The sequence below is a fragment of the Camelus ferus genome, chromosome 4 (assembly GCF_009834535.1).
Source record: "Camelus ferus isolate YT-003-E chromosome 4, BCGSAC_Cfer_1.0, whole genome shotgun sequence".
In the NCBI taxonomy this organism is placed as follows: Eukaryota; Metazoa; Chordata; class Mammalia; order Artiodactyla; family Camelidae; genus Camelus; species Camelus ferus.
The window spans coordinates 64986580-65012995 of NC_045699.1; the positions used below are offsets into that span (position 1 = coordinate 64986580).

At 40.4% G+C, this 26416-nt stretch overlaps 1 protein-coding gene across 4 annotated transcripts in view; it reads right to left on the minus strand.

Moving 5' to 3' along the window:
* DENND1A (DENN domain containing 1A) overlaps window positions 1–26416 on the minus strand; it is a 470303-nt gene that overhangs the window by 147233 nt on the left and 296654 nt on the right. For all 4 annotated transcript variants that reach the window (XM_032478394.1, XM_032478392.1, XM_032478393.1 and 1 more), the window contains exon 12: window positions 23940–24041. In XM_032478394.1, the coding sequence (XP_032334285.1) occupies window positions 23940–24041 (102 nt within the window). The remainder of the gene's footprint in view (window positions 1–23939; window positions 24042–26416) is intronic.

Genomic DNA, 26416 nt, shown 5'->3' on the forward strand with positions numbered 1-26416 from the left:
CAAGTATATGCGCATCTGATGACTGGTGATAGCATTTTGTCCTTTAAATAAAAGCGAGGAAAGAGAATCTAAGGCTTAAGTAACCCACAGTCATACATCTAAAACCGAACTTGCTCTGAGTGCTCCTGCGGGTGCTGGTCAAATCATTAACATTGGGCTCATCAGGCATAATTTTTTGGGGGGGCCAGAAATGCCAGTGAGGGTGGCTTCCTCCTTTAATGAGGTATCAGGAGGGGGACAGAAAACAAAGGGAAGAGAGTACAAAATTGAACTCATTACCTTCTTAGCCCCCTCCTCCTCCTGTGTCCCATCTTGGTTACCGCAGCCACATCCACCCAGTCTCCTAGGCTAGACTTGCACATTAGATTCCATTCTTCTCCTTCCCTTCCCATAACCGTTCTCCACATCTTACCAACACCACCCCAAATATACCCTGAATTTGCCCTCTCCTCTCAGTGCCCTTGACCTTGGCCTTGTGCTGTTCAGCTCTAGTCACCCTCTCTTGGCACCAGTTGGTGGAGCAGTTTTCTAGATGGGCTCTCTGTCTTCAGTTTTCCCTCAATGCCATCACCCATAGCTGTCCCAGTATTCTTGGAAATAGATGAATCTGACCTCTATCAAAATCTGCCATCACCACCTGCAGAAAAACAGCCTAACTCCTCAGAGCAGTCTGTGATCCTCTCCTCAACTGGCCTCTCTTCCCTTGGCCCCACTTAACGTATACTTGACTGATACTGAATTGCTATCCAGAAGTATATGCCACCCTCCAGCCCAAACATATGCTGACAACTCAAATGGAGTTGTCCCTTGGCCCTTTCTGTCCTACTTGTGAATATCTTTTCACCCTTTGAAAGACCATCCAAGTGCCCCTCAGTTGGGGCCTATTAAGTAAATTATACCACATCCTTACAACGAAATACTGCAGAGCTGCTAAGATGTGGCAGTACTCTATGAACTCTCATGAAAAAATGTCCACAAACTACTGCCAAATGGGGAGGTGGAGGGACACAAGTCGCAGAGCAATATATATAACATAAATCATTTAAAAATTATATATATGTATGTTCACATACGTAGTAAGAATCTGAAATGCCATGTATCAAACTTGAACCATGCATGGATGCTTTCACTTTGTATTTCATGCACTTTTGATTGTTTTGATGATCCTTTATAAAAAAAAAGTATGTTACTTTCATAATAAAGAATTTAAATGAGGTGTTTTTCTTTAATAGTCAAATTCAACATTGCCTTGGGTTAAGGGAAAGAGGAAATCTAGATGTCCCCTCCTTTGTGAAGCCTTCCCTGACCACTAAGACAGGCTTAATGACACCCTACCTGGGCCCCCTCGGACTGCATAGGTGATTTGTCCATGAACTGTAGTGTCTACCACCTTTGATGCTAGACTGTGAACTCCCAGAAGGGCCAGCAGTGGGCCAGCAGCGTTTGGCCCAGTGTCATCATTCAGCACTTTTTGCTAAGTGAAAGAACAGATGATTGAGTGTTTTGACATCTTGAAAAGTATTTCCAGTGGCTGAGCCTCCCTGCTTGTGTGAAAGTCTGGGATCACATTCTTCAGTGATTGATCATTGGAAGAAACTGGTTTCAGTTGGGAAGGATTGGGAGAGAAATTGATACTCATGTACTTCCCTTTTGCAGAAGGCCATCACTAAGATGCAACAAAATTACAAGGAAAATGAACCTCTGGTTGCCGAATGAGTGAAGGTGGACAACAGGACCAGTCTTAACACAACACTGCAAAATGCCATGTGTCCAGTAACATGTGCCGGTGTCCCCACCCCCACCCCAGCCCACACCTGCCTCCTGTCTGACCTGGTCACTAGGCTCTACCTCTCAGGTCTCTTGGCTTCGCCTGCTCCTTTGTCCCACGCACTCCTCAGGCAGCAGAGTGTAGAGCTCAAATCACAAAAGCCTACATCTAAGATTGGAAACCTGGCTTCCTAACTTTCTTAACATTTCTGAGCTTCAGTTTCCTTTGCTGTAAAATGAGGTACCTGCAACATACATACATGGTGAGGATTAAAATATAATGGATGTAAAATGGAGAACAGACGTAGCAGATTGCCTAGCTTTGTGTTTTGTTGAATTAGTACCTGGACTACTTTCAACTGGTGGCCCTTCTTCTATTTTCTTCCTGGTCCAATCCATCCTCTGCACTGAATTATCTTTCTAAAATGAGAGGTTGAATCATATCACTCCCTTCCTCTAGAACTTTCAGTGACTCCAGGGTGCTAACATAATAAAGTCCAAATTCCTTAGCACAATATTCGAGTCCTTCTAGGGGTCTGGCTCCAGCTGTATTTCCAACTTTATCTTCTACTCAATTTCAGAGGCCTCAAACTATCCCCAAGCCTGGGATACTCTTTATTCCATTCTCTAACAAAACCCTCTATTAAAAACAAAAGTCGCTGACTTTTCGGTGCTGCCCTCTGTCAGAACAAATAGCTGTTTCTCAGGGCACGTTAGCCTGTGACTCTGGTTGATGCCCAGTCTTGGCAGGCCCCATGCTGGAGATGTGCTGGGAACAGAGCTGCATCTGACCAGGGCCCAGCTCCTGAGGGCTTGCAATCAAGCCCCCCAGTCCAGCCACAAGTTAGCTTATTACTACTTCAAAAGGGGTTCACACATTGCAACCATCATTATCCTACTATTTAGCTTTTTGTAATAACCAGCAGCTTATATATCTTCCTTCCCGCTACAATGAAGACCCTTGCAATTCATATCAGCACTGGGCAAGTGTAGGTTTATTTCTTCATCACTTGGTTGCAATCTGTGGGGGGAGGGGAGAATAAGGATGGCATACTCTTCACCTAGTCACTTCTAGGACACTCCTCTCCACCTCTTTTCATCAGTGCTGGCACTTTGAGATCTGTCAGCAGCTTCCTATTGCTCTGAGGATAAAGGTGAGAGTCCTAGTCTGGCCTGCAAGCCTTTCTCAGAGCTGAGGCTCCTGCATTTTCTCCATGGCTTCAGCCATACCCACTGGGCTCCAGTCTCACCCAAGACCTTTGGATAGGTGACCTGCTCTCACCACCATCACCTCCCTGCCCAGCGCCCAGCACTGTGCAAAGGCCTTTCCACAAATCATCTATCACCCATGTTGACCAAGGTGGTAGCTGCAATTAAATGTATGAAATGTAGCTGGTGTGACTGAGGAAATGAATTTTATTTCATTTTAATCAATTAAAATTTAAATAGCCACATGTGAATATTGGCTACCATACTGGACAACACGGGGCCCTAGATCAACTCCTCTTCCTCCTTCAGATCTCAGCTCAAATACCACTTGCTCAGTCTGACCCCCTCAGACTAGACCGAGGTTCCCCTGTCATATACTCTCACTGCGCCTTTCCTTCACAGACAGACAGCAAGGTGATGGTGTTGTGCAACCATCCATACTGTCTGTCTCTCCCATCAGACTGAATGTTCCAGAGAGGCAGGGACCATGGCCATCCTCAGTGCTGGCACAACATCACAAGTAGAGATATGGTTCTTCTCAAAGTCTGACTGAGGGGGCCCACTTTTTGCATGAACTGCTCAGTGTCAGAACTGGAGTTAAAAGATTTTTTTTTTTTTTTGACAAATCAGACACCCAGCAGCAGCTTGAAGGGGCAGGGAACAGAATCACTTTTTAAAAATAATCCCCCTTTTAAAAAAGCCCCCCTTCTAAAAATAGCCCTTAAATACTAAGGCAAATTGATTCTTCCTTTTTCTGAATAAACCAGACCTCAAGGCTTTGCTATAAGCTGGGGCATGTCTGCAGAGGGCGGAAGGCATCACTGCCTTGTTTGCCCATCTTCAGGGCCACACACACATTGGCTCCTCTGCTCCCTTCATGTGGGCAACAAAAAATGGCCCGGTGCACCTATACACACCTCACTTAGTTCTTGCCTCAAATTTGAAGCAAAAAGTCTTGATACGGAAAGGCCATCCCACCCCACTCTCTTTTTTAGTAGTAGTTTCTGGGAAAACCAGGAATTCATCAGGGAAAAGGAATAGGAACTAGTATTTATCAAGCACTCTACCAGGTACCAAAAGCCACGGCAGGTGTTTTCATACCCAGCATTGTATTAAAATTTCAGCACAAGTGAGCTAGGCAGGGAGTTAGCCCCACTGTACAGATGAGGAAAGTGAGCCTCGGCCCCATCTCACACAGCTAGGATAGCAAGGGGCAGAGGTCAGAGTCAAGCCCAAGTCTGTCTTACTCCACAGTCCCTGCTATTCCATTCATTCTCACTGCTGCCAGGATTTCTTAGACCAGCAAATCAGATTTGTCCACGATACTGGTTTATTTTTTCCACAACTTAATATATCTCCATTATTGCTTCCTCTCATTCCTTGCTTTTCTGTTTCTTTCTTGAGAACGTGGTTGTACCTTGACCTCGGTTGGCTTTAATTGCTTCTTCTGCATCCCATTTTCCCCTCAGAGATCCCAGTTCTCCGTGGGGGAGAGGGGACTGCGCTAGTTATGCTGCGCTCCAAGCTGGGGCTGCTATGACCCGAGGGGCCCAGGGCTCTGCTCCCTCTGTCTCTCCTGACATCTTATGGGCCGAGCATTAAGTCAGAAAGTTAGAGGCAAGCATTGCAATTCTAAGCAGCTTTTTGTTAGACAAAAGGATCAATTTTCATTATGTGAGTGGCTACTTCGCTACATGCTGTAACGGCTTTGTTGAGCATCCTGAGGACAAACTATCAGGTCCTCAGGATGACATTCCTGGAGTCAAAAAAAAATTAAAAAGAAAAAGGCCACTTCCACTATCTGCCAAATAAAGCTCAGGAGGAGTCTTGCATACACACTGCCCTCCAGCCCCCTCCCCGTGTGTTTAATCCTAGTACCTCAGCATTGTAAACTGAAACACACAGTAGCAAAGGTTTTTGCATTTTTCTATTTATTTCTAATACTCATCTTCCTCCAAACACCTTTTCTTTTTTGCCCATAGGAAGTGAAATTGTCTTTGTTTTCCTTAAAAAACAATTTAGCTCTAATACACACACACACACACACACACACACACACACACACACACAATGCAGCTGAACGCTAAAGGAGGCTACAAGAGCTGAGCTCAAAGTAAATGTGTATTTATAATATTAGGTGGTCATTCAATAAAAAGATTATTTCTACCCAAATACATGCACGTATGTATGCTTATGTATATATGCATCCATGGAGAATCTTCAAAGAAGGGTTTTCTCTCTCATACTTCTGGCAGTTTAGGTTTAAAGGTCAGATTTAAACTATCACCATGTTTCACAATGCAATCTGTGCAGTGCCGCGTAATGAAATGGTTCAGTAAAGGTGCTCGTGGAAATTCTTTTAATTAGGTCTAAGGCTTTTCAGTTGTCAACATGAATAAACCAAGAACCATTCTCTTGCAAACACAATGCACAAAATACAAATGTAAGTTACCTTTGAAGAGACAGATACTCACTGGCAAAAGGAAAGTTATAACACATGTTTTTTACAACATATCCTTCACCAATTTTCTAAAAAAATACCAACATCTTTCAACAACAAAATGGACTGCAAGTCAAAAATAAAGCTGCTACTCTATTTCTAATGAACCAGGACACTAATGCTTGGTTCTAATGAAAAGTATTTGGAGGAAGACTAAAGTTAATCATAACTAAAAATGTTTACCAAGAGACTAACGACTTTCTTTGCGAGCAAAAGCCACCTTTCTATTTAACTACAATTAATCCTACAGATCGGCGGTATTTCAGTCAGATATGTGAATGTCCCAAAATGACTCCTGCAAATTGAATGATATCGATTAAAAATGCAACAAAATGCACTTTTGCCCTCAGCACCACTATCTGAGGCTCAAAAATAACACAGTAGGAACGTCATCAAGACCCCTGCTTTTCAAAGCTGTGTTGACAAACTAAACTATCTGGGTTTGGAATTTTTAGCTGTCAGCTCGAACATGAATCTAGGGATTGAAATTCACAAAACGAAAACTAGAAGAAAATGGTAGGTTGCTTGGGGAAGTTGGATTGTATCTGCATCGAGCTCTGATGGAAAAAGCAAAACTAAATCCAATCACCACCAAGGGTACAGATTTAGATGGATACTTTATAAAAGCCAATCGGCTGGTCTGGGGAACAGGAGACATGGAATGGGACAACTCAAATGGAGCAATGGCAGCATGAAATAAACATGTGTAATAAATCAACACATTGATTAATCAGCCAATGAATGCATGTCTAGCAAACCCTGAGTTCAAATCCTGACTCAGTTGCTGTCCATTAGCTGGATGCCTTTAGGCAAGTTACTTAACCTCTTCTCTCCATTTATCAAAAAAAGAGGAAAAGTACCTCCCCCTTTCCCCCAGGATTGTTATGTAGATTAAATGTCAAGATTTTCAAAGCCTCTAGCACAGTTCCTGGCACACAGTAGGAGCCTAAATAGATGGTGGCTATTCTTCCACACTAACCCAACTCCACAGCCAAAACTACCTAAGCCAGTATTTTAGCATTAAAAAGAGTTAACATGCTCACAATTAACATTTTCTAGGGCATCAATTACTGAAACGTCACTCATTATGCTAAGCCTAGTGGGTTTATCTAGTGACCCAAACTCGTGTGTATTTGGGAGTTAATGAAGTGCTTGGTGTTTACAGAGATAAAAGCAGGATTTGTCTCAGCAACAATCCTGGGCTGAATGGATACAGATTTCCATGCCTAGGGATGCAGCCGGGCCGGATCCACGGTGGACCACATGGATACATCCACACAGAGTGAGATATCTCCCAAGGGGATCTGGACATCTCCACCTCCTCAGGAGAGGAAAAAAACAGGAAGGGGGGGGTGGGAAGTGTGTATAATAGATGTGTTTCACAGTGTCCCTGCTGTGATGAACAACTTGATCCACTTACAGTTCCAAACACATGATGCATAAAAGAGCTGACAGAAATTCAATTCTTGCAAAGAAAAGCATCTGCTCTCTAGTGGGAACGGCCAAACATTAAGCAGTTTTAAGGCAGGGCAAAGACCTAGCGGAGCACACTTCATTATCTAGATAGCCAGAGTCAAGAAATGCCGAGGATCACAAACGAACGAAGTAGCAGCCGAGATTCCAAGCATTAATTACCCAGAGTAAAATGATTCAAGTTAAATCTTTGCTACGACAAATATTAAACCCAGCTGTGTTTATGTAGCAGTTGTGAAAAAGAAGGAAAAAAAGAAATCCGTGTACAATATCTGTGAGCTCTGCCAGTTAATTGAATTCGCTGGCAGCACTTCCTCTACCACGAGCCAAACATCCTCAAAGATAAAATGTAGCTTTTAAACAGACCTGGGGAAAACGGAATCAAGAAATTTCAACCAATAAAACACAACTCTTTACTGGTATAAAAGTAAAGTAAAATTCAGTAATGAAAGGAAGGAAGTCTCTTAAACATTTACTGCATTCCAAAGCTTGGAGTTGCAGTTTATTGCTGAGGTCTCTTCTGATGTCCCACAGTGCTCCTGCTCCAGCATCTTTAATGAAGTGCAATAAACCCCTATAAAATACTCGATTGTTGACAAATCATACACACACACACTCGGGGCAAGGCCCACTGGATCACAATGCTCCTTCCCTTCCTGCATGAAATTTACAAGTCGTGGGGTGGACATGGTCATGGAGAGTGGTCCAACACAGAACAGAGACCTACAGATGCTCCCCTAAAAGCATGAGGAATGAATGACTGGATAATGATGATAGGTGATACTGCTAAGAATTCTCGTCAGCAAACTGTCCTCTGACCTCAAGTCCAATGTTAGATTTGGGGTAGGGGAAGCTTTGGACAGATTCTAGGAACCAGAGAAGCAACAAGGGGTTGGATCCAACGCTCTACCCTTAGTCTGGGTAGTGTAGTGTAGTGCAGGGCAGACCCTATCATATCACTACCTGACTTAACTTAGTTGGTTCCCCACTGCCCAAAATATGAAATCCAAACTAGTTTTTATGACAGAAGGCCATTTCCAATCTGGTCCCTCCTGGCTACTTCTTTGGTCTCATTTTTTGTCCCTCCCAACCACACATCCTATGTTCCAGCTGGACTAGACTATTATCCCCGGCCCAAATACATTACACTTTTGTTCACACCTCCAGCCTTGATGCATTCCATTCCCGCCTCCCAGTATGCTCATCTCTCCTTTTCCAGGAATAGTGCCTGTTTCTTGTATATCTCCATGTTCCTTTGGTCCAACACACTGAGCACACATCCAAAAAACTTTGGCTGGATAAGTAATCTCCATTTCTGAACTGGCTATCGATCTGCCCATTTGGGACATTCTGAACCAGAAGTGTCTGGAGGTCCCTGTGGATGGAAACAAAGCTGCTGGTGTAAGTGAGGAGGAGAGCGACAGAGCTGTGCCAGGAGAGGCAGGGAGAGACTGGATTACAAAGGGCTGTGTTATGGAGATTGCATTTTCTCCAGAGGAAAATAAAGAATTGTTAAAGGGTTTTAATTTGGGGAGTGGTATTCATGTTCCAGAATATGCCTTCATTTACAGCAACAGAGAATGGTCTGGGATTGGAGAAGTGAGGGCAAGACTGGTAGCTCAGTCTTCTATTAGCTCTCTACTAACCAGTCTATGACCTCACTAAGAAAAAGGTCTATGTCTTAATCATCTCTGCATCCATTACACCCAATATAAAGCCTGAAACATAGTAGGTGCTCAGGGGAATGCCTGTTTGTTTGTTTTTTTAACTTATTTGGGGGGGGGGTAATTAGGTTCATTTATTTATTATTTTTAGTGGAGGTACTGGGGATTGAACCCAGGACCCTGTGCTTGCTAAGCATGCACTCTACCACTGAGCTGTACCCTCCTCCCCTGGAATGCCTGTTTACGTTTGTTACATTCTTCTGACTTTACTGAGGTTTAACTGACAAATAAAACTGTATGTAATTAAAGTACCAAAATGTGATGATTTGATATACATATATATCATGAAATAATCATCACAATTAAGTTAGTTAACATATTCATCATTTCACATAGTTATCTTTTTTTGTATGTGTGGTAGGAACACTTAAGATCTACGCTCAGCAAGTTTCAAGTGTGCAATACAGTATTACTAACTATAGTCACCATGCTGTAAGTTAGATGCTCAGAACATATTCATGTTATAACTGAAGTTTGCACCCTTTGACCAACATTTCCCCATAGGAAGGAAATGCCTGCTGAATGAATATGTATTCTTTTAGCGAATACTAACAACATATGTTTTCACAGAGCTGAAGGATCAAATCCACAGAGTAGTAAGTCTACAAGGACTGTGCGTATAAAGATTTATGTAAGATTCTTAATATAATCAGAGCCTGCCCACCTCTCTACTCAGCATTTTTCTTCCTATCAGAATTTTAAGAATGCATTTTTTTCTATTTCGTTCTGTTTTGTTTGCAAGGTTTACTATTTAGTTTAGACATTTCTCAAAAGAACAGATAGCCCGTGAGTCTGCTCTGCAAGATCTAGTCCCATGCTTCTGGGGTCAAATGCACTGCTGACTCACAAGGAAGGAAGGCATACCAGCGCCTAGGAGCCTCCGAAGCAGCATCTTTAGAGCCTGAGGGTCCCGGCTCTTTGGAAAAACACGGCATAGAGAAGTTCAGGCCAGTGAGCTCCTCAGCAATGGTCTAACAAAGGCTTGGCCTTCTCTGAGCAGGTACTGCTCTCTCTCCAACCAGCACAGCAAGCAGGGGTACTCCAGAGAGAGACAGCAAGCAGACGCTGGACTTACTTGAATCTGGGCCCTTCTGAATCAGATTTGCCTTTGGACTCCCAAAGACAGCTACATGGTATACAGCCCATTTTTTAATGTAACTTGAACCAGTCCTGAGATCACAATTAAACAAGACACTGCCATTCACTCAGTAAACATTTACTAAGTACATGCTACATGCTCAACTCCAAGGCAGATACAAACATGAAGAAGGAAGAGGTTTATGTCCCTACGCTAGAGGGGTTGAAGAGAGGACGTAAAAAGACAGAAACAATTCCTATATAACATGACTAGTGCTATAAAAGAGGGTGTGCCATGTGCTTTGAGAAGACAAAGGACAGAGCTGCTGAGGGAGGGTCAAGACTTGTTTCTAAAGACTAGAAAACTGGAGTTAGAAGATACTGAAGGGATGGAATGCAATTATGAAGACACTGTCAACCTTCTAGTTTCACAGCACAGGAGGGAAGTACAGGGTCCAAATGACTGGTGCCCTCACACAGGTGACTGGGATATCTACACGTGCATACAATTCCCATGGAAAAAAAAAATTTTAAACACTTTTTCAAAAGTAGGTGCTGACTTTCATATTACTGATAAAAGTGAAAACTGGTACAATCTTTTGGGGGAGGCAGTGGCATTTAAAAGTATATATCAAAAGCCTTCAAGTTTTATATACCCATGATTCAGAAATACATTGCTACTTGTAGCAATTCATGGAATTCAAGCAAATGATACAGAGATTTAGCTACAAACATGTACATCACACTGCTGTTTAAAGAATGCAAAATCTGAAATAATCAGGAGAGGCCTGGTCAAATATATCACAGTATATACAGCTATACAGTGGATGGCAGTCCATACATTAAAAGTTAATGAATTTTAATAATTAAGATGGTCACAATAGAGATTTGCAGATACTAATACATATAAAATAAATAAACAACAAGTTTATACTGTATAGCACAGGGGACCATATTCGATACCTTGTAGTAACCTATGGTGAAGAAGAATATGAGAACAAATGTATGTATTTTCCTATGTGACTGAAGTATTGTGCTGTACACCAGAAATTGATGCAACATTGTAAACTGACTGTACTTCAATAGAAATATATTAAAATCAAAAAAAGATCATAATATATAAATTATTTTCCTTTCTATTTTTACTGTGATGCAGAGTAATGAGTGTATTACACTTTGTAAGCCAGTGTATGTATATTGTATATATTTAATTTAGAAGTTTCATGAATTGATTCTTACCCATATTATGTGTGAGGTACTCTGATTTTTCTAAATTCTACTCCTTTTGAAAAAATGCTTGTTGTAACCCACTGAATTGATTTTATGGTTTCACTAATGGGTGACTACTTGCAATTTGAAGAAAGCCATTTTTAGGTTGTAAAGTAAATTCCCAATGGCATTTAATAATCATGATGAAAGAGGCAAAATGCTTGGCACTCAATATACCCAGTAAATTTTAGCTGTAATGTACACTGAATTTCTCCTTTCTCTTCTAAAATGTGAACTCTGATCTTCAGAGATCATTGCTTTTCCAGATATTTACACAAGGTGGAGAGTCAAACATTGAATAAATAACTGAGTTTTCCAAGGTCTAGAGTTCAAACCAGATCACACACTTTGCTTATTCATTCATTCATTCACTCATTCCACAAACATCCACTGAATGCCCCTGTGAGCCATGTACAGTGCCAGGGCTGTGTTCATAACTTTGGAGCGCCCAAATGCTTAGAGGGGAAAGAGTGATGTAAATAAGCATGACAAGATCTAGTAAGTGGTATGGAAAACAATGGTATGGAAGCATTATGATATAGTAAGAGGTATGGAAAAAATGTTATGGAATCCCAGAGGAGGGAGTGTCAAACTGGGGGCATCACAGAAGTGATTTTTGAGGAATGCCCTAAAGAACAAATAGGTTTTCACCAAGCAGAGAAGGAAGGGTATCCTAATCATTGGGAACATGGAAAGAAGCACAGAGCTGTGAATGAGCATGAGGAACTGGGGATGGGATCACTCTCCTCGTGGCTGGGAAATGGGGTATGAGCAGTGAAGTGATGCAAGATGAGGCTGAAGGGTTGCCTGGGGTCAGTGCCCAGGTTGTGAAGAAGCCTGGATGCCGGGTAGAAGGACTGATAACTACCTTGGCCTGGGGCACTGCTGGCGCTCTGTAAATAGTATCTTTCTTCCCTTGCCTTCTCCCCTTTCTCACACCAATGAACACAGCTCAGTGTAGTTTCTCTCACTCTTAACATGCTTAGAAACCTCTTGAATAACCCTCAAAAATTCCACCAAGGAAGAACAAGTAGTTTAAGTGGTTTAAAATGCACCATTAAATCATTGTGATTTTTTCAGAAAAAGAATATGGAGAAGAAAGAGAAACTACAATCCTGAAGACATACAAACCATAAAGCCAAATGCCAAATTTCAAGTATCTCAGAAGAGAGGAGGAAAGATGATTTTTCTATCATAAAACTAGTAATAGTCAGATCACAGAAAATTTGGAAAATAAGAGAAAAAAGTTAACTTACAACTTTACTATCCAAATATACCACTGTTGGCAATTTGGAAGTTCTTCTAAAAATCTTTTACTTCTGAGTATTTTTTTTTCCATTATAGTCATAGATGTATCATTCAATATTCTCCCTGAATTGTATCCGTGACACTTCCTGTGTAGCCCACATTCTTCATAATCATCGTTTTTAATGGCTGTAGCGTACACTCCATTGAATAGTAGTGGGATAAATTACCTTAATCACACTCCTTAATTTTGGATATTGAGGTTTCTTCCAACTTCAGTTAACATAAACAATGCTATTTGGTTAGGCGGCTTTCTCCATTTACAAGTACTTGCCAGACAAAATCTTAAAAGTAGAATTACTAAGTCAAAAGGGAATATACATTTTAACGTCCTATTACATATACCATCACATAAGAAAGCCTGATTTAGAAGAGCATCAATCAGGTTACAGAAGGCATGAAATAAGAGAAAGGAGAGCGTAAACAGATGGTAAAGGCCAGCACACACATGTGCATACACAAAAGCCTGTGAATTTCAGGTCAAAGAATATTAGAAAGGGCCCCAAGTGAGCTCTGGGAAATCACTGATGAAGTGTGGTATGTCCACAACACTGGAAGCCTGGAAGAGTTTTAGCTCTCCTTTATCAAGCTTTTTAAAAGCCCTACAAACTACTCATCAGCTAAACAGCTTATACTTAACACTCTTGAAGGAACAAGAGATGTTCTTTAAATTTTAAGAGGGAAACAGATCAAGAGTGCTTGGTTAAATGGCTACAGAGGGAAGGACATTATGTTTCTGTTCTCAGCATCCACATGGGCTTGAAATAAACATGAAGTCTGTAAACAGGTCTCTGTATCAATAAAAGACAGACCATTCTTACCATATTCCTCCCTCCAAAATCCACAGCTAGGGAACGATACAGTTGTCAGTGAAAACAATACATTTCCAAGTTTCATGGAACCCAGCAAAGCACAACAGTATTAACCTTGCCAATCCTCTTATCTCTCTCTCTTTTTTTAAGGTAGAAAAAGCTAACTGAGATAAGATTATAAAATTTAAGACTAAATTGTCTAGTTGACTAGTAGAAAGCCAGAGCCACCTTGACTCCAAAGTCACCCCTTATGCAGTGTTCATAAATCATGTAAAAATTGGCAGAGCTGTTCTGAAAGCTATTCAATATTGGAACTTCCTTTTAAAATTAATTTCCAAGTCCTCTGCCTGTCTAAAATTTACCTTATCATGTCATAACTTATATACAACAGAATGCATACATTTAAAAAGTACAGTTCAGTGAGTTTTGACAAATGTATACAACTGTGTAACCATCACCACAACCAAGAAACAGGACATTTCCTTCACCTCAAAATGCTCCTTGGTGTCCTTTTCAATCAGTTCCTGCCTTCTCCATCCTAGGCCAAGGCAACTGCTGGTCTGAATTCATCTACTATAGACTAGTTTTCTCTCTTTTCAAAATATAAATGAAATCATATAGTATATTCTCATATGTCTGGCTTTTATGCTCATTGTAGTATATTCAAGATTCATCCATGTTGTTTTGTGTATCGCAAGTATGATACAATGGAATATTGACCCAGTAGTAGAAAATAAGAGATAAAACACACTGCTTATCCACCTATCAGCTGATGGATGTTAGGGTTGTTACCAGGTAGTATTTACTATGAATAAAGCTGCTATAAACATTCATGTACAACCTGTTTGGATATATATATTTTTTATTTCTCTTGGATAAATACCTAGAAGTGGGATTATTGGGTTATATTGTTGGTGTATGTTTAACCTCAGAGAAAACTGCCAAACTTCTCCTAAGTGGATGTACCATTTTATGCTCCCATCACCAGTGATGAAAGTTTCAGATCAGTTGTTTCACATCCTTGCTAACACTTATTGTTGTCAGTCTTTAAAAATTGTTTAAGTCAGGTTTATTGAGGTATGATTTACATACAATAAAAGTTACCACTTTCAGTAACTAGTTCTATGAATTTTGAAAGATGTATATAGCCATGTAACCATCACCACAATCAAGATACTGAACAGTTCCATCATCTCCCAAATTTACCTTGTGCCCCCTTTTATAGTCAACTGCTCCTCCCAGCCCCTGCTCCTGACAACCACTTACCTGATTTCTTTCTCTATAGTTTTGCCTATTCCAAAATATCAAATAAATGGATTCTTCCACTTAGCATAATGTAAGGTTCATCCATTTTGTTGGATAGATCAGTACTTAGTTTCTTTTGATTGCCATATAATATTTCATTTTGTGAGCATACCACTGTTTATACCTTCACCAGCTGAAGGGCATTTGGAATGTTTCCAGTTTTTGGCAATTATGAACAAAGAGGCTAAAAACATTCATGTACATTTGTTTGTGTGTATATATGTTTTCATTTTCTTGGGTGAATACCTAAGACTGGAATTGCTTGGTCACATATGTTTAAGATATACATTTATAAGAAATGCAGTGTGTTTATTTTAGCCATACCGGTAGGTAAACAGCAGTACCCTCTTTGTGGTATTAATTTGCACCCTCATGGAGTATTTTTTTCCTGTGCTTATTGGCTATTTGAGTGTCTTTTATTGTTAAGTGTCTCTTTATGTCTTTTGCCTACTTTATAATTGGGCTGTTGTCTTATTCAGTTTAAGGGTTCTTTATATTTTCTGGGGAAAAAGTCCTTTTGAAGATACAAGTATCTAGAATACTTTCAGTCTGTTGCTTGTCCTTTCATTTTTAAAATGGTGACTTTTGAATAGAGTAAGTTTTCCCCCTTTATGAGGTTCAACTTATCACTTTTTCTTTTATGATGTATGTTTTATGTCTTAACTTAGAAAACTTTGCCTACCTTAGTTCATGAAGATTTTCTCCTATATTTTCTTCTATTCATTTTATAGTTTTTGGTTCTATATTTAGATCTATAATCCATTTTGAGCTAATATTTGCACAAGGTAAAAGTCAATATTCTTTTTTTCCCATATGGATACCCAGTTCTTCCAGTAGCATGTATTGAAGAAAACTATCCTTTCTCTATTGAATTATTTGGCATATTTGTTGAAGGTCAATAAACCATTTATGTATGGGCCTAATTCTGAACTATTTATTCTGCTCTACTGAACTCTATGCTTACCTACAATGTCTGTCTATATTTATTATAACTTTATTGTAAGCCTTAAAAGTTGGTAATGTAAGTCCGACAACTTTGTTCTTTTCAACATTGTTTTGGCTATTCTAGATCTTTCGCATATTCGTGTACATTTTAGAATCAGCTCAAGTTTTTTTTTTTTTTTTTTAAGCCATCTGGAATTTGGGCTGGAATTATATTGAATTCTATAGATTAATTTAGGAAAAATTAACATCTTAAAAATATTGAGTCTCCCAATCCAAAATGTGGAATATCTCTCCATTTGTTTAGGTCTTTTGAATTATTTTCTCAGAAATGTTTTACAGCATTCAGTATACAAATCTTGCATATATTTCATTAAATTTATTCCTAAGTATTTTGTATGTTATTTAAAATGGTACTTTAAAATATTTCATTTTTCAACTGCTCATTACTAGTATGTAGAAATACATTTAATTTTTGTATACTAACCTTCTCCTGCACCTCTGCTAAATTTGTTCATGAGACCGCCTTAGGATTTTCCATATACATGATCATGTTGTCTGAATAAAGACAACTTTTCTTCCTTCTCTCTAATCTTTAGGGCTTTTATTTCTTTTCCTTGACTTAGTAAATGGTTAGAATTTCAAGCACAATGCCGAACAGAAATGGGAAGGGCAGACATCCTTTTTTGCTCTCATTCTCAAGGGGAAAGCATTCAGTCCTTCACCACTAAGTACAATGTTAGCCATAAGTTCTTCCTAGATGTTCTTTATCACAATGAGGATATCTAGTTTGCTAAGAGCTTTTATCAAGAACAGGTGTTGAATTTTCCCTAAAATACTTTTTTTGCTAATGTTTTGATATAGTTTTCCTTTGTCTGTTGATATGGTAAATTACACTCACTGATTTTTCAAATGTTTATGCAATCTATCTACACCTGATCTTGATGTATTATCCTTTTTACATACTGCTGGATTCAATTTGCTAATATTTTGTTAAATATTTTTACATCTATATTTATGAGGTATATTGGTCAGCAGTTTTCTTGTAAATTTTTTGTTTGATTTTCATGTCAGGGTAATGCTGACCTCATAAAATAAGGAAGGTGTGCCTTTGCCCTCTATTTTCTGAAAATATTAGTGTAAGATTGCATTAGTTCTTCCTTAAGTATATGATAAAATTAATCAGTGAAGCTATCTGGGCTTAGAGTCTTCTTTGTGGGAAAGTTTTAATTACAAATTCAAATTTCTTTAATAGAAACAGTACTATTTTTCTATTTTCTATTCCTTCTTCACTTTCTGTAATTTGTGTATTTCAAGGCATTTGTTCATTTCATCCAATTTGTCAAAATTATAGGCATCAAGTTGTTTATAATACTCTTAATTCCTTCTCTCTCTCTTTTTTTAAAAGTACATTTTGGAATATTTTTCGATTTACAGAAAAGTTGCAAAGATAGTAGAGAGAGTGCTCATATGCTTTTCATCCAGTTTCAGTTTCCCATATCTCACATTATTACCACGGTGCATTTGTTAAAACTAAGAAACTGGCATTGGTACCTTATAATTAACTTAAGTCCAAACTTTACTGTGATTTCACCAGTTTTTCCACGAAATGTCTCTTTTCTATTCTAGAATCCAATCCAGAATTTCACACTGCATTTAGCTGTCATGTCTCTTTAGTCTCCTCTGGTCTGTGACAGTTTCCCAGTCTTTCCCTTTTTTTTTTTTTTTTTTATGACTCTGACAGTTTTGAGAAGTACTGGCCAGGTATTTGATAGAAGGTTCCTCAATCTGAGTTTATCTGAAATTTCTGTCATGATTTGACTGGGTTTTTGGAAAGCGTACCACAAAGGCGACATATCCTCCTCATCACATCATATCAAGGTTACAATGATATGAATTCATACAACATCACTTGATTAAAATAATTTCTGCCACTCTCCACTTAAGTTACTCTTTTCCCTTTTACCTACTCTAGTTTTTGGAAGTGACTCACTAAGTCCAGCCCACACTCAAATGTGTGTTTGTGTGTGTGTGTGTGTGGTGGGGAGGGGAAGATCAAGCCCCTTCACCTAGACAGGACAGTACCTACAGATATTATCTGGAATTCTTCTATAAGGAAAACTTGTCTCTTCTTCCCTACCAACTCTCTTGATTAGTGTTTGTATGGTATATATTTTCCATCCTTTTACTTTTCATCTATTTGAGTCTTTATATTTAAAGTGGATTTCTTGTAGACAGCATAAAATTGGGTCATACTTTTAAAATAAAATAATCTCCATTGAGTGGAATATTTAGACCATGTACATTTACTGTAATAATCAGTACAGTTGGGTACATCTATCATCTTGCTAACTTTTCTGTTTGTTCTATCTGTGTTTGGTTCCTTTATCTTTTCCCCTTCAAATCTTCTGGATCTTCAATATTGGCTTATTAGCTATATATCATTGTCTTTTTTTCCCCTTAGCAGCTCCTCTAAGGTCTACAATACACACTTTTAACTTAATAGTCTATATACCAGTTTACATGTAATTGAAAAACCTTGAAACAGTATACTTCCATTCTCCACCCAATCCTGTCCTTTGTGCTACTGCTATCGTACATTTTACTTCTATGTACTTTGTAACACATGATACATTGGTTACTATTTTTACTTTAAGTATTCAATTTCTCCTATAGAAATTAAATACGAGAAAAGAAGTCTCTTACGTTTACCCACATACTTACTATTTCTGGCACTCTTCACTCTCTTATTTTCCAAGTTTCTCTATGGTATCATTTTCCTCCCATCTGAAGAACCGAACTCCTTTAACATTTCTTGTAGTGCAAGCCTGCTGACAATGATTTCTCTCACTTTTTATTTGTCTGAAGAAGTTTAAATTTTGCCTTTATTTTTGAAGGATATTTTTACTGGATGTAGATCTTTAGGTTGACAAAAATTTTCCTTTATTACTTTAAAAACATCCATTATCTTCTGGTTCATGTTGTTTCTAACAAGAAGTCTTCTGTCATTACTTCTTTCTTTTATATAGCATGTTTTTCTTTAGATAATTTGAAACTTTTTATTACTTGTTTTGAGTAATTATCATGATGTACCTTTTTTCTAATGATGTACCTTTGTGTGTTTTTTTTTAATCTATTATGCTTGAGGTTCAGTGAGCTTCCTAGAACTCTAAGTTTATCATTTTCATCAAAATGGAAAAAAATTGGCTATAATCTCTAATATTAAATATTGTTTCTGTCTCTCTTCACCCTCCTCTCCTTCTAGTATGTCAGTCATTTTGATAGTGTGCTATGGGTCCTCGAGATTCTTTTAAACTTTTCTAGTCGTCTTCCTTTCTATGATTCACACTGGATAGTTTTTATTGCTATGTCTTCAAGTTCACTGACCATTTATGTTGTGGTGTCTAATATCTTTTTAATTCTATCAGTGAAATTTTCATTCCAGGTATTGTATCTTTCACCTCTAGATATTTCTTCTCATTCTTTTAAAATCTTCTCTCTCCTAATGTAGTTCAAGTCTTCCTTTAACTTCATGAACATACTTATAACTTTTATAATATCTATCTTAAGATTCTCATTTGCTAATTCCATCCTTTCATTTTGAGTTTGTTTTTGTTAACTAATTTTTCTCTTGGTTATGGGTTACATTTTTCCTGATTCTCAACATGTCTAGTATTTTTTTTTTTTTGATAGGATGCTAGATACTGTGAATGTTACATGTTAAGTGTTTTTTTTTTTTTTTTTTTTGTCTTTTTGAAAAGAGGACTGAAGTTTATTTTGATAGGAGGTTAATTTTCCTATATATCAGGTCGATCCTGATAAGGCTTTAAAAAAAAAAAGAAATGGTTTTGTTTAAAACTTTTTACTGAAGTTTAACATACATACATAAAAGTACACCTGTAATTTGTGTACAGCTTGATAAATTCTTGCCCATGTACCTGGCACTCAGTTAAAAAACCAGCACATTACCATAGTCTCTGAAACCCTCTCTTATGCTCCTCAAGGCTTAATTTTAAGCTGTGTTAGGGCAGGGCTAAAATCACCTTTACTCTAGAGCTAATTTAGACTACTGCACCAAGGCATGGCCTCCAGGGGGTCTCTAATGACTGCCTGAGTGATCAACAAGATCTTACTCTGGCTGGCCAGAGCTTGAATGACTCCTAGCCTGTGTGAGCTCCACTCTACACGTGGGCAGATCAGTCTACAGCAGGTTAGCCAAGAGGACTCAATTCAGATTTTTGCTGAATAGCTCCCCCTTATCTGGTACTCTGACCACAAATTTAAACCACCTCTCCCTCAAACTCAGATATCTAACCCCTTGACTCAGTGAGAGTGACGTGCTTTGCTAGGGAGTCCCCTCTGGCACCAGAGTCCAGAAAATGCCTCAAGGCAGAAAGCTAGGGGGATCACAGGCCTCATCTCAATTGCTTCCTTTCTCTCAGGGATTATACTCCTGCACTGCCTGTTGTCCAATATGTGAAAACAGTTGTTTTCATAATTGCCCAGAGTTTTATTTGTAAATGGAGGGAGGAGAAATTCAGTTCCAATTATTCCGTCATGGCTAGAAGCAGAACAAAGGCCTCTTTTAATAAAATTTCCAGCATGGATGCCATGTTTTGCAAGATTTCATCTACCAAAATAAACCAATCCATATGTCCCTTCCATCCTTCCATCTATCTATTCAGTGGCTGCTACATCCTTCGGAAGGAAAGATGAATAAAACTTGATTCCTGCCCTCAAAGAACTCACAATTAAAAGGGAAAGCCAGACATGTGTAATAAATTAAACTGCCGGATGGTTAAGTACAATTTTAAAAACAATACAAGTGTTTTGTGAGGACAAAGAGAAAGGTATTGTCAAGTCTACTTGGAGAGGTCAGGGAAGGTTTTTACAGCCTTACGTTAAGCCTAAGTCTTGAAAAATGAGTAGAGATCGACAGATGGTGTAGGACATTTGGGACAGAAGACACTCCATACGCAAAGTATAAAGTTATGAAACAACATGTAAGCTTGGGAGAACTACTAATTCCAAATACCTATTATACAGGTTTGAAGCAGCGAAATGAAAGAGCTAAAATTATGGGAAAAAATGGGAGGATCATTTCATAAAGGAGGGCCCTGCATGCCATGCTAATCATCATCTGCAACCATAATTCATCATTGTTGACTGGACTGCCACCTATGTGCTCACAGGATAATTGTTTATATATATTATATTCATTACATTTAATTCTCACAACCACCTTATGAGGAAACTAAGGCTCAGAGAGCTTCTCTAATTGTGCCCAAGATCACATGATTAGTAGGTGAAGAAGCCAGGATTTAAACACAGGTCTGCCTGATTCCAAAGTCAACAAAAGGAACTTGCCTCTAATCTATAGGCACTGGGAAGTTATGGAAGGATTTTTTTGTCTTCAGAAATTTTTTGTTTTTAAAATTATGCTCATTGATTAAATGGTTTTAAGTAGGAGGAAATAAAGTTAAATGTATGTTGCAGAAAGCGCTCTCTGATACGTGAGTTAGGAGGGCTGGAGTCTAAAGAACCAGGTCTGAGGTTGTTGGAAAAGCACAGAAGAGAAATGAGCTTGGATTAGGTGGTGTTTAGGAGGAATGGAGAAGAGGATGTGAGAAATGTTGAAGAAGCAGAATCTGTCAGATGCTGCAAACAAGCAACTTGGGCAAAAAGGGAGATTGTGAGGTCAACTGTGGACATGCTGATACACTAAAGGGACCTGGTCCTGCTCCAGATGCAGGAGACATAAAGGCATGCTGGACAAGACCTTCCCTCTCAAGGACCTGACAGCTTATGTAGCCTCAAGGAAGGCAAGCACCTTTACATGCAAGATGGTGGGGACATCATCAATGTCCTGTGCTTCAGCCCCAACTGCTCTGTGCGGCCACAGGCCCTACCATCAAGACCTGGGACTTGGAGGGCAGGATCATTGTAGACGAACTGAAGCAAGAAGTTATCAGTGCAGCTGCAAGGCAGAGCCACCCCAGTGTACCTCTCTGGCTTTGCCTGTTGATGGCCAGAATGTTTGCTGGCTACACGGACAGCCTGGTGCAAGTGTGACAGGTGGCCATCAATACCTGCTAGAAATATATGACAGAGCTTTAAAAATTAAAAAAACCTGCTTTTTTAATTAAGAAAAAATCAAACCTATGAATTCCACTGAAACACAGTAAGTACTGTATGGACCACATTCCCTCCCCACTACTATCTTGGAATCTATGATGAGTCTAGAGCCCCGTTCTGGAAACCACTGCTGTAGAACATTGTCAACTCTGCCACAAACCAGCCTGCAAATAGAAGGTTCTCCTCCTGCAGGCTGAGAACTGTTAGGACATGGAGGGAACCAACTGTCCTCTAATTCTGGCTGTAATTATTGACAACAATTTTATTAAAACAAATGCAGGTACCATTTATCAAACACTGACAACATGTGAGCACAGCGCCAAGCATCTGATGAAACACTACCATCTCATTTACTTGCCACAACAATCCTAATAATACGCCTCTCTTAAGGACGGGAAACAAGCTCACGGAGGGAAAACAACGTGCTCACATTGCTTTGGTTCCCTGAGGCTGCCTCACCGATCATTTAAAAAGCATCTTGGAACATGCTACCTTCAGAAAGCCTCTATTACCCTCCCCTCTAGGTCCTTCTGTGCCTGATTCCAATTTTATTTATGGCCCCTATTATGCTATTCCATGAGATATGTGTAATTTACATGTCTGTTTCCCCTGTTGAAATACACTCTTGGAGGGGAAGGACTGGATCTGCTTCAGCTTTGCTGTTCGATGCCCAGTGCTGGGTCAGAGCACTGCATATGGGATAGCCAATCAGCTCTATGGTTTCTGAGCCATCAGTCACTCATCAGGCTGCCCCTGGCTCCTGGCCATTCCTTGCACCTCATATACCCCAGGCTCCCTTGCCACATTTACTCAGTAGCTGCAAAATCCATACCGAAGACACCCATGACTTAAAGGGAGAACTTTTCCACTGAAAGGAAACCGGAATAGAAACCTCAGATTCCTTGGATCAAAAGAACTCAAATTATGGCCAAGAGGCCCTAAGACACCAGCCATGTACCCTGCCCTGACATGATCAACAGAAAACCTCACAGTGTCTGGCATGTTTATTTTTCCTACGCCATCACCTCTCTCTGCCTCACATGGGCGCCATGTACACGGAGTGGAGGCGGTGCAGGCTTGAGTGTCCTCCAGACTAGACTCATCACAGCCCTGCCCCGCCAGCTGTAGGCTCTGTGGCAAGACATGCTCTCTCAGGTTCTTTTCTCCCTCACCCACTCCATGGGGCTAGGATGCCAACTGAATGAGATCCCAAATGCAGAAAGCACCTAGAAGGGCAGGGGGGCTGGGTGGCTCCATGGAGTGACAGAATTGGGTTCACACCTCAGCTCCCCATCTTTTTAGCTCTATGGATAAATGAGAATAAGAAAAATACCTTCCTCAGAGTGGTGAAGAGTAAATGAGAGGTCAATGACGAGTGTTTAACACATAGAAATCAATGAATGGTAGCCATTGTTTAACTACGGTGTAAATGACACATCCTGTCAGGACCCCCCAAATCTCATAGTGAGTTAAGAGCAGAGGTCTGAAACCCTATTGCAAGCCATTCATCAACAAAGAGCAATCTCCCCCAGAGAGCTAGTCCCATGGTGCCACTGGGACTCACGGCAGCAATGCAGTGGCAGTGACCACCTGCCACCATGCAAACCCCAGCGACACAAACCCAGTCCCACATCAGCACACATGCTCAGGCACACCTGCTCCTTTCAGTCTGGGAGCCAGCATGACTTCATAGATCATCCAGACGCAGTCAAGGAGGTCAAACTGCAAACATCAAAACCACAATTCCCAGGGAACCTCAACCCTCCTCACTTGTATGAACAATGGGGGACACTGGGTCTACTTCAGTTGGCCACCAATGAGGCAGCTCTGAGTGGCAATGTGAGACAGGTGTGTGGTCAGATGTTAGCGTGGCAGCCAGCTGCTTTTTGCTAAATACGCCTACCTTCTGTCTAGACCAGAGGTAACAAAGAAAGATTTAGGGGACATGGATCTACATTCAGAGCACTGGCAGCAGACACCCTGCTATGTAGGAAAATGGCTGGGTTTGATGATGGCACAAGAAAAAAATGTAGGTTTGAAGTGCTCCAAATTGCTCTCACGGAAGCCCTTCCACCCACCTTCTGTGGGGGTACCCGGGGAGGCTGTCCTGCTCTCTGGACATGGCAACGGCGATGGGGCTGGCAAGATCCCCAGCTCCACAGAAAGAGGAGTGATCTAGACCTGGGATCACTTCATAGCCTTTCAGATGAGTTATGAGAGCAAAACAAGACTGAAAAAATGAACCACCTCTCCGCTTCCTTCCCTAAGACAAAGGTTCCAGAGGTAACAGAAACCAACTGCAGTTCTTAGGCCATAGGAAACCGACAGCGGTCTCCATCCCATCCCGTCCCCTCCCCAAAGTCACATTCACGTCCACTGCATGAGCTCACGGGAATCAGAACTCAAGAGCGCATTACCCACCACATCATTTGGGAGGCTCTGGAGGTCATCAAAGGGGGTTTCCAGGGTGTTGGTGTCCACATTCAGGATCACAACATCATCCAGGGCCATGTTTCTGACTTTCTACAAGTAAAAGAAAAAATTCAGAAGAGAAAATCACTGAAGCACCATGAAGACCCAGATATTCCCTGGCCTTCTCTGGGAAAGGGGAGTAAGGAAGAAAAGTGACATTTGACAAAGGTGTACTCTGTGGCAGGCCCAATACCAAGTTATTCACATGTGTGAGGCCATTAAACCGTCACAAAAACTCTATGAGCTTGTACCGTCATCCACAAGTCCCAGGGGTGGAAAGGGCTTCAGAGACTAAGTTTACTTACCCCAGGTCACACAGCTAGGGAGAAAGATCCTCATACGTCAACATTATTTTTTCCTTATATTTTCAAATAAAAAAAAAAAAACAAAAACCCCAGAAGCTGAAGTCTAGTGCTCTCACTCCAGGAACTCAGATATACAGCTAGGCTCTCAGGATACTCACATGCTCTCATTTACCAAAGGCTACTTGCCCATCTCCTTTGGATCTTGTCATTCTCAGGTATGAAATATGTTGTATAGCCTAGTATTAACATATTAACATTTCTCTTAAACATTAAGTAGAAAGGTCACACTTTTAATTTGGTTCCATATTCCATAGAAATCCAGCTAGGTGAATCATGGCTGTGTGGCTCTGGCCATAATCCATATTCTACTGGTGTAGTAACAGAAAGGGTCAGGGAGACTTGTGCCTGCTTGGTGTTCATGTTTGGTGAGAGGATGAAGACACAACATGGAGAAAAGAAGAGCCCACCACCTGGAAGCAAACTCTCACTGTCCAGAGAAGTACAAGACTGTGTCAGCTGAGTTTTTAATCGCACTATTTACCCGCTGCTGGAATCCATCTCTGTTTTCCTCCTGCCTACCTACCACTTCCAATCTCATTCAATCCTCTTTCCCCATCATGTATTAAAGCTCATTTCTTTAGAGTCCAGCACTTCAGAGCTGTGAAGTTTTTCATTTTGCCCTGGTTAAGCAGAAAGATCCTATAATTTGTTATCCAAACTGGGATGCTTGTGGATGTGAAAGAGAGCATATTACACCAGGGCAGCAGGCACAAGATGGGATGTGTGGTCACCTATATGGAAGGGATCAGTTTCATCACTATCCCTGCTCTGAGCTACTGGATATGACCATGCAGGTGTGCACTGCTCAGGCACACCCAGCCAGCCCAGTTGGGCCGAAATCTGCCAATCCATATGTCTGCTGAGTGGCATCAGTTGAAGACAGGGGTGGGGGTTGGTGATGGGAGGGTGGAGACATCTTTTCCTAATTCATCCAAGAGCACCAATACAGGCTAGTGATGGAGCCGGGTGTCTGGATGGCTGCTAAAGCCCAAGCTTGCTAATGCCCTGGAAATGGACAACAGTAACAAGGCAATAGAAGCCTACCAGTGCTTGCTCTATGCTTTACTCACTAAATCTCATTTAACTCTTATCAAACCCTGTCATTTGCACACTATTACCTTCATTTATGTACCTTGAGGAAAATGAGGTTCGGAGAGGTGAGGTGAGGTGATTGGCAGAGGTAACATGGCACCGTCTGCCTCCACAGCTCATGATCTTGAACAGGATGGCCATCAGCCTCCTTGTCTTCAGACACCCTCAGTGAAGCTGACCACCCCTGGCTTGTTGCTCTGAGTCCTGGCACCCCTTTGCTTGCCTGCCTCCCCCTGTTGGGTGTGGGGGTTCCCTCAGAGGCTCATCAGTTTGGTTCACCACTGCATGATAACCAGCACCCAACAAAATAACTGGCACTTAGGAAGGGCTCATTAATATTGATGTTTGTTGTCTCAAATCCCAGCCTCTAGGATAGAATTTGGTACTTAAGTAAACATTTTGAGATTCTTCCCGGCAGGAGGGTAGAGCCAAGCAGGTCAGAAGCCTCCTAGCGTTGAAATAACACTCCCAGAGGGCAGAATCCTGGAACCCTTCCACATTACAAGACCAGGAGCCTCAAATTTCTTCTGCTGTTGACTTCTCCAGGGGCTAGTACACAAACTTACCAATCAATTCATAAACATTTACTAAATGTTTTCTCTGGGCTGAGAGCCACAGGGGAGGAACAAGATTGCCTACTTAGAAGTTTATTCTTCCCCCTAGACCCCCAACCTCATACTAACTGCTTTATTCACAGGTTATAAAGCTATCAGCAAACAGCATTGATGATAATACAAATAACTAATGTTTTACAAAGCAGAATCCCATTTTACAGATGAGAACATCAAGACTCATAGTGAATTGTCCAAAGCTCCTTAGCAGCCTCACTTTGCAATCCAACAGGTTAAACACTTAGCAATGTGCTAGCAGGAAGTTACAGAAAGTCTTAATAACCACCTTTTCCCACTTACATCACACTTTAGAGCTCATAAAGCACTTTCACACAGATTCTTTCATTTTCAATACAAG